At 53.4% G+C, this 15944-nt stretch overlaps 2 protein-coding genes across 4 annotated transcripts in view; one reads left to right on the forward strand and one right to left on the reverse strand.

Moving 5' to 3' along the window:
* PHB2 (prohibitin 2) overlaps positions 1 to 15944 on the reverse strand; it is a 171761-nt gene that overhangs the window by 104329 nt on the left and 51488 nt on the right. The window lies entirely within an intron of this gene.
* On the forward strand, positions 151 to 9930 carry ENO2 (enolase 2). 2 transcript variants are annotated; one of them, XM_080553893.1, is made up of 12 exons: positions 151 to 309; positions 3327 to 3418; positions 4278 to 4373; positions 4644 to 4702; positions 5757 to 5826; positions 5979 to 6112; positions 6935 to 7157; positions 7594 to 7791; positions 7920 to 8121; positions 8328 to 8436; positions 8577 to 8635; positions 8984 to 9930. In XM_080553893.1, exons 2-12 carry the CDS (start codon positions 3334 to 3336, stop codon positions 9051 to 9053), a joined length of 1305 nt encoding a protein of 434 aa, XP_080410019.1. In that variant the 5' UTR covers positions 151 to 309; positions 3327 to 3333; the 3' UTR covers positions 9054 to 9930. The 2 variants fall into 2 exon arrangements, with proteins under 2 accessions (XP_080410019.1, XP_080410020.1); XM_080553894.1 differs by lacking the exon at positions 4644 to 4702 and having other exon boundaries at positions 155 to 309.

Genomic DNA, 15944 nt, shown 5'->3' on the forward strand with positions numbered 1-15944 from the left:
CACTCCTATCCCCCGGCTCTCTCACCCTCATCTGTCTCTGTCTGTGCCCTGTCTGTCTCTCTCTCTCTCTGCCTCCATCCCCTACGTGCTGTTTGCAAAGCTTTGCTAAACCCTGACTCATCGCAGCTCCGGGTCACATGCTGCCGTCCCGGCCCTATCAGGGGCGGCTCCATCCCGCCGCCGCCGCCGCCGCCGCCGGCTTAGAGGACACATCCTCTCCCCTTGAGGTCCTGCATCCCTCCGCAGCTCCAGCCTCTCTCCTCTCCGCCAGCACTTTCTCCATTTCTCGTTCGCCCCCGCCCTAGGAAGGTAAGTGTCCCCCCGTGGCCAGCGCCCCCCTCACTGCACGCGTGCCCGTGCCCCCCACCCTGTGCCCTCCAAACCCCGCACGTACCCGGGTCCCTGCAGAGAAGGACCGCGGGCGAGCGGCGTTAGCCACCGAACCCCCCTCGCTTCCTCCCCCTGCTCCTCCCACCGATTTCTCCTCACCCCCACCCTGCTCACTTTTCTCTCGTATTTTAATTTCAGGTGCTCCCTCCTTCCCTACCCCCCCGGCAAGGATCATTTCAGACGTGAATCTGGGAGATTTCGAGGTGGGGGGGGGGGGCAACCAGCAAACATAGGTGGTGCTCCCAAGGGCACTGCAGGGAGATGCTGTGGGATGGAGCTTTACCCGGGGGGAAGGGGTTGGGAGTGGGGAGAGGCAGAGCTCAGTTTGGGTACCGCTGGGGAAAGGACCCAGCCTTAGAGCAGACCGTCCCCCAGTCTCCCGAGGTGTTGACACAAACACGAGAGCGCAGCCTGGTCCCTGGGAGAAGGAGGGAGGAGGGGAAACGTTTTCCTATCATCGCAACCCCACGCCGCGCAGGGGGAGGGGGGCAGCAGGGAGAGGAGGTGACAGTCGAGCAGGAGAGAGCTGCATCAGCCACGACACTGCAGCAGTGCGGGCTTCCTGGGAGCAGTGCCCAGCCCGGGGGAATCGCAGCAGCACCGGGTCCTCAGCTCGCAGGACTGGTGGTGGTGGTGGTGGTGGCTCCGGGGAGAGGTATGTGCAGTGCTGGCCTGCTCGGCAGGGAAGGGGGCTTGCTGCGGCATGGACTTTATTCAGGCAGCGCCCTGCTGACTGGCACTGCCACGAAGCAGCGCCCACGGGAAGGCGATGCAGCAGGGGCAATGCCAGGGTGCCCTGCCCAGCCCCTGCTCAAGGGAGGCTGCCCTGCCTCCAGCTTGGCTGCCCTCTCCTCTTCACTGTGTCAACGGGTTCCCGGCTATGGCTCTGTCCCAATCCCTTATCCCAGCTTATCCGCCTCTGACCTCCTTTCAGGACAGTGCAGCTGACGCCAGGGATTTTAGGGTGGTTCTTTGCACTGTTCGACAGAGGGCAAACAGCAGGGGGGACAAGGGGAAGCAGCAGAAGTGGAGAAAAGGATATGGGGGGGGGGGAGGAAGAAGAGATCCAGGTAGTGATGGAGTGGGGCTAGCAAGGTTGTCATCTGGCTTCCTTGGAGCTGCCCCAAAATAGGGCAGGTGGATGCAGGCAGAGGGATGTGACGGGGCGACATGATCACATAAACAGGGGCACTGCATCTGACACAGGTCTTGTCGTCAGGCCCCCGCTGTGCCAAGAGTCACTTTAACAGGGTGCTGGTCCTCCCTCCCCTGCGGAGGCTGCTGGGGCGCAGCCAGGGCACTGCTGTGAAGGAAGCTCACAGCTGCGCAGGCACGGCTCCCGAGGAAGTTCCTGCGGTGTGTGCCAGATGGCGTGAGGAGCGCTGCCAGCACGGCTGAGGGGGATCCCAGCCCAGATGGACACCGTGAAGGGCCCCCGCATAGGCTTCGGAGAGTCCTGGTTTCCCCCACCGAAACTCCCCAGCACTGCAAGATTTGATGAAACTTCAAAGCGGTGTGATTTCCTCACATCCCTGTGATTTCCATGCACCAGAGGCAATGGGATCAGGAGCTGACCCTGGCTTTCCCAGCCTGTTTCTTAGCCCCTCTCCCTGCCATGATGCCCTTTTGCAGCAGCCCCAACACACATACATGGGCCGAGCTCCTGTGCTGCCCGTACCCCATGCACACAGACCAAGGCACGATTCCGGCTGAGAAAAAAACACCTGCTGCCCCATGCTTGCCCCCCCAGGCCTGGCCCCTGCAGTGAGTTCACGTGGTTCCAGCTCCACTCAGTTTTAAATGAATCATCTGGGGGAGCCAGGGGGAGAAAACCTGGCGATGGCAGGGGGTGGCAGTGACAGACATTTGGCAGGATCCTGCTCGTTCCTGGCGGGGCTGCTCCCCGACGTTGCACAGCCCTGCAGCTAGCTGGGGGAAGTGGGGAGACATGCAAGGCCAGTCTGGGGGAATTGGAAGGTGGGATGGGGTGGACAGAGCTATTCTGGAGACCCTAGGGAGAAAATTCCAGGAAAAGAAGCTCTCCCAAATGGCCATCCTCAACCACAAGCCTGTTTTCCTCCTCAGGTTTCAACAGCCGCATCCAAAATGTCAGATTTCCTCACCCTCACCCCACCCCCACCCCCATCAGACGGAGACACCTCCTGCATCCTTTCGGGCATGGTGGGGCCGTGAGCTGGGGGCAGCCCCAGCACCTGGGCCAGCCATGTTTCCCTCCCTCCGCCCTCAGAGCTGCTCCTCCTTTGTGTCAGGCACTGCATCCTCACGCAAAATGGCTGCCCAGGCCACCGGGCCTCGGTGCGGCCGGCCCGGTCCCTCACAGGGGCTGCCGCGGTGCCCTGCGGGATGGCGCCTTCCTGGGGCAGCTCCCCTTGCTGCGGCCTGCGGAGGGGTGAGGAGAGGCAGAGGCACAGCACGGGCTCCCCTGGGCCCACTAGGGATGCTCCTCACCCGCCGTGGGGAAAAGTGAGGTGCTGGGAGCCCCGGCACCAGGCTGGGGCTGTGCCAGCTCAGCCCTCTCTCTCCGCTGCCCGGGCTTCTGTGGCATTTTGTGCCTGCTGCCCTGACTCCCACCATAAGCCCTGGGAAGGGGGGGCACACACCTGCTGCACAGGGCAAGAGTGGGGAGCTCCCTGCTTGTTGTCTGAGGTAAAGGGGTGGGATGGACTGAAACAGAGCATCAGCTCCCGGACAAAACATGGGTAGGTTCCCATATTCTAGGCTTTGGATCGCAGTTTTCACATCTCCCCTCTAGTCTAAATTTGCTTGGAGTTTGAGTTCCAGCCCCTAAGATAGCTCTTCCCTGAGCATCCTTCTTGCTGCCCAGACGTTAGAAGGGTGAGCACCAGGTCCTGAGTACAGTCTGAGGCCTCTCAGAGCAGCTCAGAGCTGAGCATTATCTTCTCTTCTGCTCACAGATTCACCATGGCGGTTGAGAGGATCCACGCCCGAGAGATCCTGGATTCCCGTGGGAACCCCACTGTTGAGGTGGACTTGTACACACACAAAGGTAAGCGGGTGAGGACGAGAGGTGCAGGAAAGTCCTGCCCGTGCCAGAGGGGCTGGGTCTGCACAGCAGCCTCGGCCAAGAGCATGTAGGATCAGTGAGCTCCCAGCAGACGGCATCCCAGGGAAAGAGAAAAATCTTCTGGTTCCTACTTGTGATCCTGTGAGACATATGCAGCTGAGTGCCGTGCAGATGGCTTGGCCCAGGTGTCTGATAGTAGCAGGGGTGGTTATTTTCATTAACGTAGACATAATTATATATATATTTATGTTCTATCCACGCAATGCCCTCCTGCAGCTGTGCTTTTGCTCCTGGGACACGTTACAAGTTTGGCAGTACATCCATGGCCATGCTCATGAAGTTGTGGGAAGGTTTGTCCCTGACATCTCGGTGCAGGCATATATGTGTCTCAAATGGAAGAGCTGCAACTGCATTGGGCCAAAAGCTAGGTGGGATGAGAGGCGTGAGGAGTGTGAGTGGCATCCAACTAGTCTCTTCTTTCTTCACCGAGGTAAAAATCCAGCCCCAGTCTGGCAGCTGTGTGTCAGTCTGCCTCTGGAAGTGTGCAGGTAGGGGTACCAGGACGAGGGCTGAAAAGTCAGATTTCTGCATGTTATCTGTAGTTCTGGGAACAGCGCAGACCTCTTAGTGGCTGAGATCCAGGTTTACCAGTCTGGAAACACTGTATGGATTTCTTTCTCTTACTCTGGTGTTCCGCCTCTGACAAGACCAGCCGTATGCAGCCAGTGGGGCTGTTGGCATACATGGTTGCTGTGTCTTTTCGCCAGAAGCAGAACGCATGAGAGCTTTCTCTCCTTCTCGTCCTCTGCTCTACTCACACATATGTTTTGCTCTCCCTCAGGCATGTTTCGAGCAGCGGTCCCCAGCGGTGCATCCACTGGTATCTACGAAGCACTGGAGCTACGAGATAACGACAAGTCCCGTTTCCTTGGAAAAGGTGGGGAGGTGCCTGCTCTGCACCCTGTACCTGGGGCTGCCTGCTCAGGGGGCTCCACCGGAGGGTACTGCTCATCCACTAATGTAATGTGCCCTCCGTGGGACCTTGGAGGCACAGGCTTAGTGTCACGTGAAAGATCAGGCCTCGATCTTCCCCTCACTGTCTCCCTCTCTCAGACTATCTACTGGTCCTCTCCCTCCCTCTCTCCATTCTCTTCTTTGCCTCACCCTCTCTCTCTCTCTTTCTTTCTCTGTCTATTCCTTTCTTTAGGGGTCCTGCAGGCCGTGGATCATATCAACAGCACTGTCGCCCCAGCTCTCGTGGGCTCTGTAAGGATTTCTCTTTGTTCTCCCTTGTTGAACGCTTACTCTGTTCCGTCTCTTTCCACCTGATCTCTGTTTCTGCCTCTCTTCATCTCACTGGGTTGACAGACACAGTGATGCTCTGTGAACCCGGGCACACCCCCCTGCCCTTCATGCTTGTATGTGTCCGCAGGGATCTTTTCTCTGAGTAGAAAGGATTTAACCCTACCCGGTCCACTGCAGCATCTGTACGGCCTAACTAATGCCCTTGGTGCTCCACGTAGAGCTCTGTCCCTCTTTCAGATGTGCTCCTCCTCAAGCACTTAATACCATCCACATGTCTGCAACCTCACACCCTTTTGTCCCACCTTCTTCTCCTGCAGCGTTCACGGTGTGGTGAGCGATGACCATACCTCTGCGAGATCTGGCAGCACCCCCTGCACAGCCTGCGGCCTTGCAGAGCGGTGGGTGGTGTCACATCTGTAAGCCCTTCACGGCCAAAGACCTGGAGCCTGCTCTGAAGAGAGCTGAGCTAATGCCACACATCGCGCCCCATGCAGCCTGTGAGGGGTCTGGCTGAGAGCCCAGCTCCCCTCAGCCCTGAGAAATGCGTGGCCTGGTGGAGGGCTCCCCGTGTTGGCCCTCACCCTGCTCTCCACCTCCTTCCCAGGCACGGCTCCGTCCAGTTTACATTCGCTTGCTTGGGGTTGAGCATGTACTGTTTTGCCAAGCTTCTGTGTAGCCATAGCACCACAAAGCTCCCTGGAAGATGCCAAAAGGCTGGGTAAATCCTCAAGTGAGTCCTGTGCGCTGAGTTCTGTGTGGCCTCGCCTGGGCTGCTGCTGATCCTTTATCCAACGCAGGTGCATCTACACCGCACTGCAGTAACATCATCCTGATTACCTAATCTGACTACATGCCAAGGCACTGATATCCAGAGCTTTGTGTGTATATATTCCCCCACAAGCCAAAAAAAAGGTCCATGTATCCCCAGCTGCTGCATCAACATCTCCTTCCTCACAGAGGAGAGACAACTACTCTTCTCAACCTCCCCTTCTCAGGAGCTCTTTCTTTCTTGCAGGGCCTCTCTGTTGTAGATCAAGAGAAGATTGACAATCTGATGCTTGAGATGGATGGCACAGAGAACAAATGTAATTTTTTATTTATTTTGGTCTGGGAATTAAAGAGCACAGGTGGGCGGAGGGAGGATTGGAGTGGGCGAGACCAAGGCTGGTCTGGCAAGGGCACCTGTGGGGCAGGAGGGAGGCACTAGAGAAGCTTAACTCCTAATTTTTGCCCACAGCCAAGTTTGGTGCCAATGCTATCCTGGGAGTTTCACTGGCTGTGTGCAAGGCAGGAGCTGCAGAGAAGGATGTCCCCCTGTATCGGCATATTGCTGACCTGGCTGGCAACTCTGATCTCATCCTTCCTGTGCCAGTAAGACTCTGTCCTTGACATCCACATTCAGAAACTTCTAAAGAAACTTCAAAGAATGTGTTGGGAGGTAGAGAAGGAAGGGATACAGGACTGAAACATCAGCCGAATGCATTGTCAGGAAAGCAAGCTAAAGCCTGAGATTTGTCAGGGAAGGACTCAAGAACAAAAGGCCTGTTCCTGGAGTGGTGCATAAGGTTCTGCCCTCCCCATCACCACAAGGGTAGAGGGGAACTGGAAAAGACTCAGGAAAGGATAAGAGAGAGATAAAAGATGTGGACCAGCTTTTGTAAAGGGAAGGACTATGTAAACTACGAGGCTTCAATATGGAAGAGAGGGGCTGAGAAGGACACAGACATTGTGGTGGAGGTTGATTGAGGATCAACTGCTCCCTCTTAGCACAAGAACCAGAGAGGCATCATGTGAACCCTCTGGGGCACAGTTCAAGACAAGGGTAGCTGCTCTGTGAAGCTCCTTCACAAAGGGTATTGTAGATGCTAAAATTTTCTTGGGGCCAAGGAGAAAGGTCTTGGAAGAGAGACTGATGTAGCATTGCTGAATGCACAGATAAACATATACAGCTTGGGAGAACTCCAAGAGGGAAACTGGTGGGAAAGTCCTCTCCAGTCATTTGCTTCAAGCCACTGTTAGAAGGAGGATCCTGGGCTGTATGTGGCTTTGGTCTGATGCTCTGCAGCTGATGTGTTATGTTATTCTGTGGGATATGGTATGCTATGAATGGCCATATTTACCCATCTGAGAACCTTGTCCAGGCGGTACCAAGATAGGTTCCTTCAGCTCTGATTCTCTTCTGGACTCTTCCAGGCTTTCAATGTGATCAATGGAGGCTCCCACGCAGGCAACAAATTGGCCATGCAGGAGTTCATGATCCTGCCTGTGGGAGCTGAAAGTTTCCGTGATGCCATGCGCATCGGGGCTGAAGTCTATCACAACCTCAAGAGTGTCATCAAGGAGAAATACGGCAAGGATGCTACCAATGTGGGTGACGAGGGAGGCTTTGCCCCCAACATCCTGGAAAACAGTGAAGGTGAGAGCCACACACGGATGGGGTATCCCTGCCTGCAATGCTGTGACCAAGGCCCTTCTACACCCAGCTCACAGCATTCCCCAAACATTGGTTCAAAGTATGATGCCTTGAGGACATCGACCTCCTCCTGTGTTAGGGGATGGCTTCTAAGCTCCTCCTCCTTGGGGTGACCTTGATCTGTTCACAGCCTCTCCATACAAATCTTTCATACATGTGCAGACCTTTACAAGGCCTCTCCATGACTTGTCACTGAGCTGTGGTATCGTATTTTAATTCTTGCTCATCCCTTTGGATGCAGCATCCACAGCCCAGTGGCATGTTTCTGCTGTGCTCTGGGCTCCTTTCTCCCTCTCCCATCACACCATCAGACTCTCAGTGGCTCCTGCTCTCAGGATCTTCCTAAGGGAGCTCCTGAATGCAACTCTCCTCCTTCCAGCTCTGGAGCTCCTCAAGGAAGCTATCGACAAGGCTGGCTACACAGACAAAATTGTCATCGGTATGGATGTGGCAGCCTCTGAGTTCCACCGGGATGGCAAATATGACCTGGACTTCAAGTCCCCAGATGACCCAAGCCGCTACATTTCTGCAGATGAGCTTGGTGACCTTTACCAAAGCTTTGTACGTGATTATCCAGGTGAGCTGCTCTGCTTGGCAGTAGGGAATCAGCACTGGTGTTGCATACATAACGGGTGCATCCCTTCCATGTTTTAGGGGTGGGAAGAAAGGTAAGCTTTGACTCTTGTCTCTTCTGTTGCCCTTCAGTGGTCTCCATTGAGGATCCCTTTGACCAAGATGACTGGGAGGCCTGGTCCAAGTTCACAGCCAATGTTGGGATTCAGATAGTGGGAGACGACCTGACGGTGACAAACCCCAAGCGCATTGAGCGAGCTGTTGAAGAGAAGGCCTGCAACTGCCTCCTGCTCAAAGTCAACCAGATTGGATCTGTCACGGAGGCCATCCAAGCGTGAGTCCACCCTGCTGCCCCTGCTGTTCTGTGAAAGGGTTGGGGAAGAACCGCAGCAGGGTGTCATGCTATTCGTTGGACGAATAGACCTGTGTCTCTACCAGAGAGGATGCTGAGGGTGGGAGGAGAGGGTGCCTGGATCTCCCCCTACTCAGGTGGTGGGTATAGGAGGGGGAGCTACTGATTGCATTTCTTGCTCCTTGCAGCTGCAAGTTGGCCCAGGAGAATGGCTGGGGTGTGATGGTGAGTCACCGGTCTGGGGAGACCGAAGACACTTTCATTGCTGATCTGGTTGTAGGACTGTGCACTGGGCAGGTAGGTGAAACCCAGGCTATGCACAGGCTTGGAGGAAAAAGAAGAGGTGTGAAGACAGCGTCTCCTGCTCCCCCCATGGGGAAACTGGTGCAAGTTGTAAGTGTGGCTTACAGTCTTTTGTTTTGGGAAATGCTTTACAGATAAAGACGGGTGCTCCCTGCAGGTCTGAACGTCTGGCTAAATACAACCAGCTCATGAGGTAAGGGGCTCCAGGGACAAAAACACAAACAAGAGAATGGGGAATAACTAAATGGTGTGGGAGAAGCTGGAAGCCCAAGGGCAGGATGGGCTTAGGGGGGAAATGTTAAGAAGACAAAGTACAGAGGTGAAAGTAGGAACCTGGGGAGATCTCTGGAGCAGACTCCTTCCTTCCTTCCCTCCTCCTTGGCATGGTGGTGTGCTCCCCCCCTCCCCAGCAGCTGGTGGGAACAGAGCTCCTCTGTCCCATTTCAGCTTCCTGGCTGATGCACTCTACCCCTCAAACACTGGTGCCTCTGATGCTCCCTCACAGCAAGGGCCTGATGTTTGCTGTCTCTCTCTCCTGCAGGATTGAGGAAGAGCTTGGCGATGAAGCACGTTTTGCTGGACACAATTTTCGCAACCCAAGTGTTCTTTGAACATTGTCCCCAGGGCACAGCCACCCTGCTGCTCTTTCCCACATCACAGACTCTGAATCCTCCTTCCCTCCACTGCTTCCTTTTTTGCTCTTTCTTCCCCCTCTGTCACCTGGTTTCCTCTCACCTCAGAGCCGCATGAGTTCAGGTATCCCTGGCTAGATGTACCCAGGTGAAGGATGAAAGAGAGGTCTGCACCTTGTCCCTTGCTTTGGGGTCATAAGCATTTCTGGATCTAGGCATTTTGTGTCTTTTATTTTTGTGCAGGGCCATGTCTGAGTCACTCTGTTCACATATTAGACTATGGGAGCGTGCTGCCCAGTGCGTTTACGTTGTACACTGAAGTATGTGCCGTGAACATATGTGCGTCGGCTGGTGCGTTTGGACAAGTGTCGCACCTGTAGCTGTGTTTGGACGAGTGTCACCAGTGGCTCGCTCTCATTGTGCATGTGTGTAGGTGTATGTGTACTGGCCTACAGCATCATCGTGCCCCAGGCGTGTTTGTGCTGAGCCGTGGTGGGACCCAAGCATCTCTTCCTTCCACTCTGAGTGCTGTGCTGTGTTGAGCTGTGCTTGCCAGCAGCTTGGTGTTGAAGTGCACCACTGTCCGTCACTGGCTGTCTGTGTGTGTGCTGTCAGCCTCCGGGCTCTGTGAGGTCTTGTGGGTCAGGGCATAGTGCTGTGGGGCGATATATTAAAACACAGTCATAAAAATTAACATGCTCTCATTTGCTCCTCTTGACCTTCTCTGTTTCCATCCCTCTTGCACTCCTTCACCCTCTCCTCCACCTCTGTCTGCTTTACCTTCTGGACAGCCCATGCTCAGCAGAGCAACAAACTACAGAACCCTAAACTCAATTAAAATGTATTTCACACCTGAGATGCCTGGCTTGGCCTGATGTTTCTCTACGTCAGTATCTGGGGAATGGGAACATTTTGCCATCAGAGCAGAAGAGGATCGTGCGGAAAGGTAACTAAAAGCAAGCAGAAGGGATTGACAAGAGAAAGGCAAGGCCCAGGTACCCCTCCCCTGCTCCTTTCACAGCCGTCCCATAGCCAAACTTGTCTGTTGTGCACCCAGCTGGGGAATATCAAGGGAAGGGCAGGTGGGAGGGTGCAAATCCCCCACCAAACCACACTGCACGAAGAACTGCTGTGCAGGGGTTTTAATTGTGTTGTGCACTGACGCGTCAGATCCCAGGGCAGGCCAGCTGCCCACTTGACATCTACTGATGGTAAACTGCAACTACAGGGTTTTGGAAGAGAAAAAGCAGCCAGCAGCCCCTCTGTGTGCTTGGGCACACTCAGCTCCTGCAAACCTCCTGCTCAGCTTCGTTACAGGAGGTTCCTCGCCTAACCACACTGCGTGCCATGTCTCTCACGGTGAGCAGGGTACAGACAGGTTGTTCAACATGCCCCAAGGCTGTGTCCCAACCTGGACTTCAGAATTTGAAGCCAACACTTACAAATCAACGTTGGCATTTCACTGCTGATTCTCTCCTAAACAACGCAGGAAAAAGGAGTATGTTCGACGAGGGAAGACAAAGGCTGTGGCACAGTAGAAAAGAGGGTGGGAAGGAGAACAGAGTCGAAAGAGGGTTGGATCCAGCAGGGTCGCCAGTAACATGTAACAAACCCTGCCAGCAATTAACAGCTCGTGCCCCAGTAATTAATAACTGTGTCCCAGCTGCAGGCCACCTCTCTCTCACCCACGCTCTCCGTGAAGCCTCCCCCTCGGGCTCTGGGGAGCAGCAGCCCAGCTGCGGAGCCCAAGCGCACCCCAAACACGGGGCGCGCACCCCAACACCCGCATCCCGCCCCACACCCCCGTGGACGGCCCAGGGGGGCCGCGGCGACCGCCAGCAAAGGCGGCGGGGCTGCAGCTGCCTTCTGGGAGCTGTAGTTCGGGCACGGCCGCGGGGAAAGCTCCATTTTCCCGTGCCGGAGCCTTCGCCTCGCCTCAAAATGCGGTCCCCGGGCAGGCAGGCGGTTTGCGTTTTTGGGGCTTCTCCCCTCCCCGTTCCACCCCCCAGCCTCCCTAATTCCCTCCCTCGCTCTTTTTTGTGGAGGGAAGGAGGCGAAGTCCACCAGGTAGCCTGCATTGCCCGTTCAAACGCAGCCGCGCTGTAGCAGCAGGGTATCCGTGTGTGTATGCCCCGGCGTTGTGGAAATAATTTGTTAGAGAAGAGTTACGGGCCGTGAGGTATTGCCACGTCCCTGCCTTAGGGAGGACGTGTGAAAGCACTGAAGTGAACGCGTCGCATCGTAGCAGTGCCTCACCTTGGTGGCTTTCCTAAATCAAAAGAGTTTGTCGTTGACAGCACAATGTCTATAAAGAATATACGACTGGTATGTTTACTTCAGTCACTACAAATATTTATTCTCAGCCAGCACATCATAAGATCTATACCGCATTCCCTTTGCCTCAGTGGCGGAGATTTGGTTACAGTTCCTTTGTAATAGAAATGCCCCAATACTTTGTTATTCCTGCACCTGAGGACTCCTGTTGTATAAGCCGCTGTCTCCGTCAGGCTGCTGTGCTGTAACGTGCATCCGGAGGTGGGGTGGAGATACAGCAGTATCTGTTACGGGAAACATTTGTCGGGTTGGTTTTCCTTTAACTCTCAAACCATATTCTGTTTAGATGGCGTTTTCGGAGCAATGTTTAGCTGTTAAAGGGATGATTTAACACTAGCCCCCTGAAGCCTGCAGAGTCGCTCTTTCAGCGGTAAATAGGTGTGTGTGCCCATCAAGGAGCTGGAAGGGGAAATGTCAGTGAATGAGGGTTGTTGTGGGGTGCACAGGGAAGCCTTAACGATGTGGAGCAACTGAATTTCTCCACTATTTGTTTAGTCTCTCTACAGAATGATGGAGTGGTATTAAACCTTGTAAAACCAATGTCTTTAATGCAGGAGGCTGTCAGAGACATTTTTCTGTAAAACATTTGACAAGAGCTCAAAAAAAAATGGGTGCTGGGTAGTTCCTATAATGTGCTCAGCACCTTACAGGAATGAAGAAGAGTGTTTGGTTCTGCCGCTGGAAGACTAAATGCAGGCAGGTTGCACAGGAGGATATCATGAAGCTCACTTTGCCGGGCAAAGAAGAGCTCACCAGAGCATTATATGTCTCAGACAGCTGAACTGGGGTGAAGGGTGAGGTTGCCACCCTTGCCATTCTGCACCTCCTCACTTCTAGAGGTTGCCGGAACGCCGGATGAGTGAAGCTCCACAACTAACAGCTCCCTGAGCTGTAGCCCAGGCCCAATTAGCTTGATGAAATGGTAAGCTGAGGCAGGTCATCGTTCCATTTGGAGTCACCAAGCCATCTCCACCGTGGGACAGCCATTGCTGGGAGGTTGTTTATGCTAGGCAATGAAGTTTATTACCTTTTCAGTGTTTCATTTACCAATAAACACCAGCTCACAAGTACTATTTGTATGAGCTTTAGAGAACGAGCCAAGAGACACCATCTTGTGTGGCCCTAGCTGGGGTCTGTGTGACAGAAAGCCTTTCCCCAGGCCTAGCACAGGCTAGAGGGCTTGCTTGATTATTCTTCTCATCAAGGATATTACTACATGCTGTGTGTCTGTACTGCCAAAAGGGGAAACGGGGCTCTGCATATTTTTAGAACCACAGTTTCACAGAAGGATTGAGATGGCAAGGGATGTCTGGACATTCCACGCCAAGCTCCTCCGTGAAGCAGGGCTGACCCCAGGTAGGTCAGGCTGCTCAGTACACTGGACAGACAATTCCTGAACATCTCCAAGGGGAGATTCCCCAGCCCCTCTGGGCACCTGTGCCCATGCTGAAACTCTCAGGGAGGAGGTTTGTCCTTTACCTAGTTAGAATTTTCCTCCCTGCAAATTTTGAAATCATTTCATTGTCCATCTATCAGAAGATCTTGGCTCTGACTTTGCTATAACCTCCTCAGTCCCACTTCCCCCCCCCAAAAAAACAAAGAACTGAAGAGAGATATTAGTTCCCCCTTAACCTTTCTTTTCTCCAGACAAACAGAATCAGCTCCTTCAGCTTCCCCTTTCATGCCACAGGCTGCAGCACCTTAACCACCTCATTGGACTCCATCCAGTTTATTAGCATCTCCCTCGTCTATATTTCTGTAAGAAGGATACACCGCAGCCAGTGCCTCTCGTTCCTCAGATTACCATTTGTCCCACGGTATCAGATTCAGAAAACAGTGGAAGAATGCAGCTGAAGAGCCCCGCGGATGCTGCATGGCCTGCCTGCCCACCCCAATGGAGGACCAGCTCCACCCAAGCAACCTTGATGCCCGCTTGCTGAGCCTCCTAGCTGGCTCACAGACTCCCTAAGTCAGGTATCCTTCCTCATACAGCTAATAATGCTCTTGATTTGTCCAAGGTCTTCCATCTGTGCATTTCAATTCATCTTATTTCCCGTGTTCCCCAGCCAGGCACCTCGGTCTCTCCGCACAAGGACGCATGTTTCACTTGTCCGTTTCCCGCTTGCACTAACCCCTCTGAATCAGAGTAGCGTGTAGTGTTACATCAGCTTGTGAGGGTTTCTGAGCTGAGAAGGGGAAATAGTTTTTTGCCGTTGGGAACCGACAGCACCCATAGCAATCCTCTCACTTGCTGTTTTTTGTTCCTTTGGCTGAAAAACTCAGCCTTATTAATGGAGGTGCTGCTTTTTGTCCACAATTAAGTCCTCAGAAGTCAGGATTACACAAAATGCAAATTGTTACCCTGCCCTCGGTCCTGTTTCTTTTTTGAATCATGTCTCTGACGTCATTTCATAAACCAAGACTGCAGGCATCACAGGAGACAGGCCACCTTTCAGCAACTTCTGGAAACAGCGCTAAACCTACTACAATTTTCATGAGGTCCTGGGGTGTCTGCCTGTCCCCTGAAGTAAATAAGGACACTAAAATTTTGATAATTAAATTTGTTTAAGCTAAAATTTTGATCTCAGGCACTGACTCAGTTACGGAAGATGATGATGTGAATACTTTCTGGGACTTGGCTTTGTGTTTAAATAAACTTGGGGTCACCAGGCAGCCTGCTGCTACTGATACAAGAAGATTATTTAGATCGAATGTGGAGATGCTGAAGCAGTAACAGCCATTGTTTGTCCCATTTTGTAGCTTTCACGGCAGCTTTTCCCCAGGTGACAACAGGCTACCTTAGTGATTTGGATATTTGTGTTTACTGTCCACAAAGCAGGGGTTTTGACAAGATCTTCCTCCCTTCTTGAATCATCACTTTGGCCTCTAAGGATCACACTCATTATCAGCTTGGGATGCAAGGCTGTTGAGCTCCTAAGGTGACAGTTTGAAACAGCAGTGACAATTGCAGATGTGACTACCTCAACAGCAATAATAATATTATTTCTAATCTTCCAGAGCTCTCCTTGGTGAGACACTTCTTAGAGTAGTTAATGCTTACACCTGTGCTTGGGATCGAAAGTGTATTCTTGTCAGTGTAACACCTTTGTGAAATACTCAGTATTCTGAAATGTTTCAGACTGGTGACTCAAAATTTTTATTTTTTTTTTTCAAATGTTAGCCATAGCTTTTTCAATGCTCTGTACCATGTAGGGAAAACAGAAAGTAGCGGTGAAGAAAAGCATCCCAGGATCACTGCTGGCAGGGTGGAGGCTCTCAGCAAGGGTCAAGACAAAGAGGTAGGATGAGGAGAAGCACGGATGAAAAAATGAACGACACCTGGAGACAGGAGGCATGTTTATATTGTGCAACGGAGTGCTGTGTGCCAGTGGAGCTGGTGCTGGAGCAAGAGGCACCAAGAGTAGTGCTGTGTCCAGGATAAGTAAGAATACCCTGCAGTGGTACAGTACTGCTGGGAAGAGGGTGTGGAACAAAAGCATAGGGAGCCATTAGCTTGCAAAGATGTTGCGGGGACATTGTTATGGATGTTTTTAAAATGCTTGGGTGCAGCGGCGATTAGCACTACAGAAAAACCCACGGGGAGATTATTACATCTGTATTCAGTGCCGAGTTTGGATGCTGTACAGTAAATAATGCTCGGAGGCATATAATGGACAATAAGAAGTATTAAATAAACGCCCGTCAAGAGAGCACCATCCAGCCTGTTTGCTGAGAGAGACAGGAGGCCCTGCTGAGGAAATATTTTGTGACTACGTATTTGAAGGCTACCAGAACGCAGTAAGAGGACTTGCCCACATGCACGCAAAGTCCCTCTCGTTCCAGCGTGCGGATGCACATGCCTGTATCTTGGTTTTTGCTTATACAGCCAGCCTTACTTCCCAAACCTACAGCGGTCGGTAAGGGCAGCGTTTGGTCGCTCCTAGCTTCTTCTGCCTGGCGTGTGCTCACCCAAAGTCCGCGCTTGGGTTGGCTCCTCCGCTGACTAGCCAGGTAACGAACCGAACCAGCTCCCCGTTCCCCAGTTCCCGTCCCCATCTGACCACAACTTTCCCAACATGGCCATACGCATCTGGAGCCAGCCTGAACTTTGCGAACAACGGAGAGCGGCGGCGGCGGCTGCCAGCCCATTTTCCTGACACAGCGAGGAGCCCACGCACGGGAAGGGTTGGGGGCGGGGGGGGGGAGAATTTCTCAGATTGTTAGCATTCTGGGCGAATTTAAGCCCTTTGTGGCAGCAACTATCGCAGTGCTCCTTCGGGTCCTAAAAGGCACGTTTCTGCAGCAGCACCAGCCGGTGAAGCCCCTCAGCGGGCCGCCGAGCTCCCGCGGGGCCCACGCGTGCCCGCTGCCTCAGCGCCACACCGCACCTCGCTTTATTAAAGGATTAAAAAAAAAAAAAGGGGGGGGGGAGGGAGAAAACAAACAAACAAACAAAAAAAAGAGAGAAGGACGCGCGGGGCCGCGCGGCGGCGGCCTCCCCTGTGGCGGGGCGCCGGTGCCTCTCGCGGCCTCCAC

This window comes from Anser brachyrhynchus (genome assembly GCF_964034855.1).
Source record: "Anser brachyrhynchus genome assembly, chromosome: 1".
Taxonomy (NCBI): domain Eukaryota; kingdom Metazoa; phylum Chordata; class Aves; order Anseriformes; family Anatidae; genus Anser; species Anser brachyrhynchus.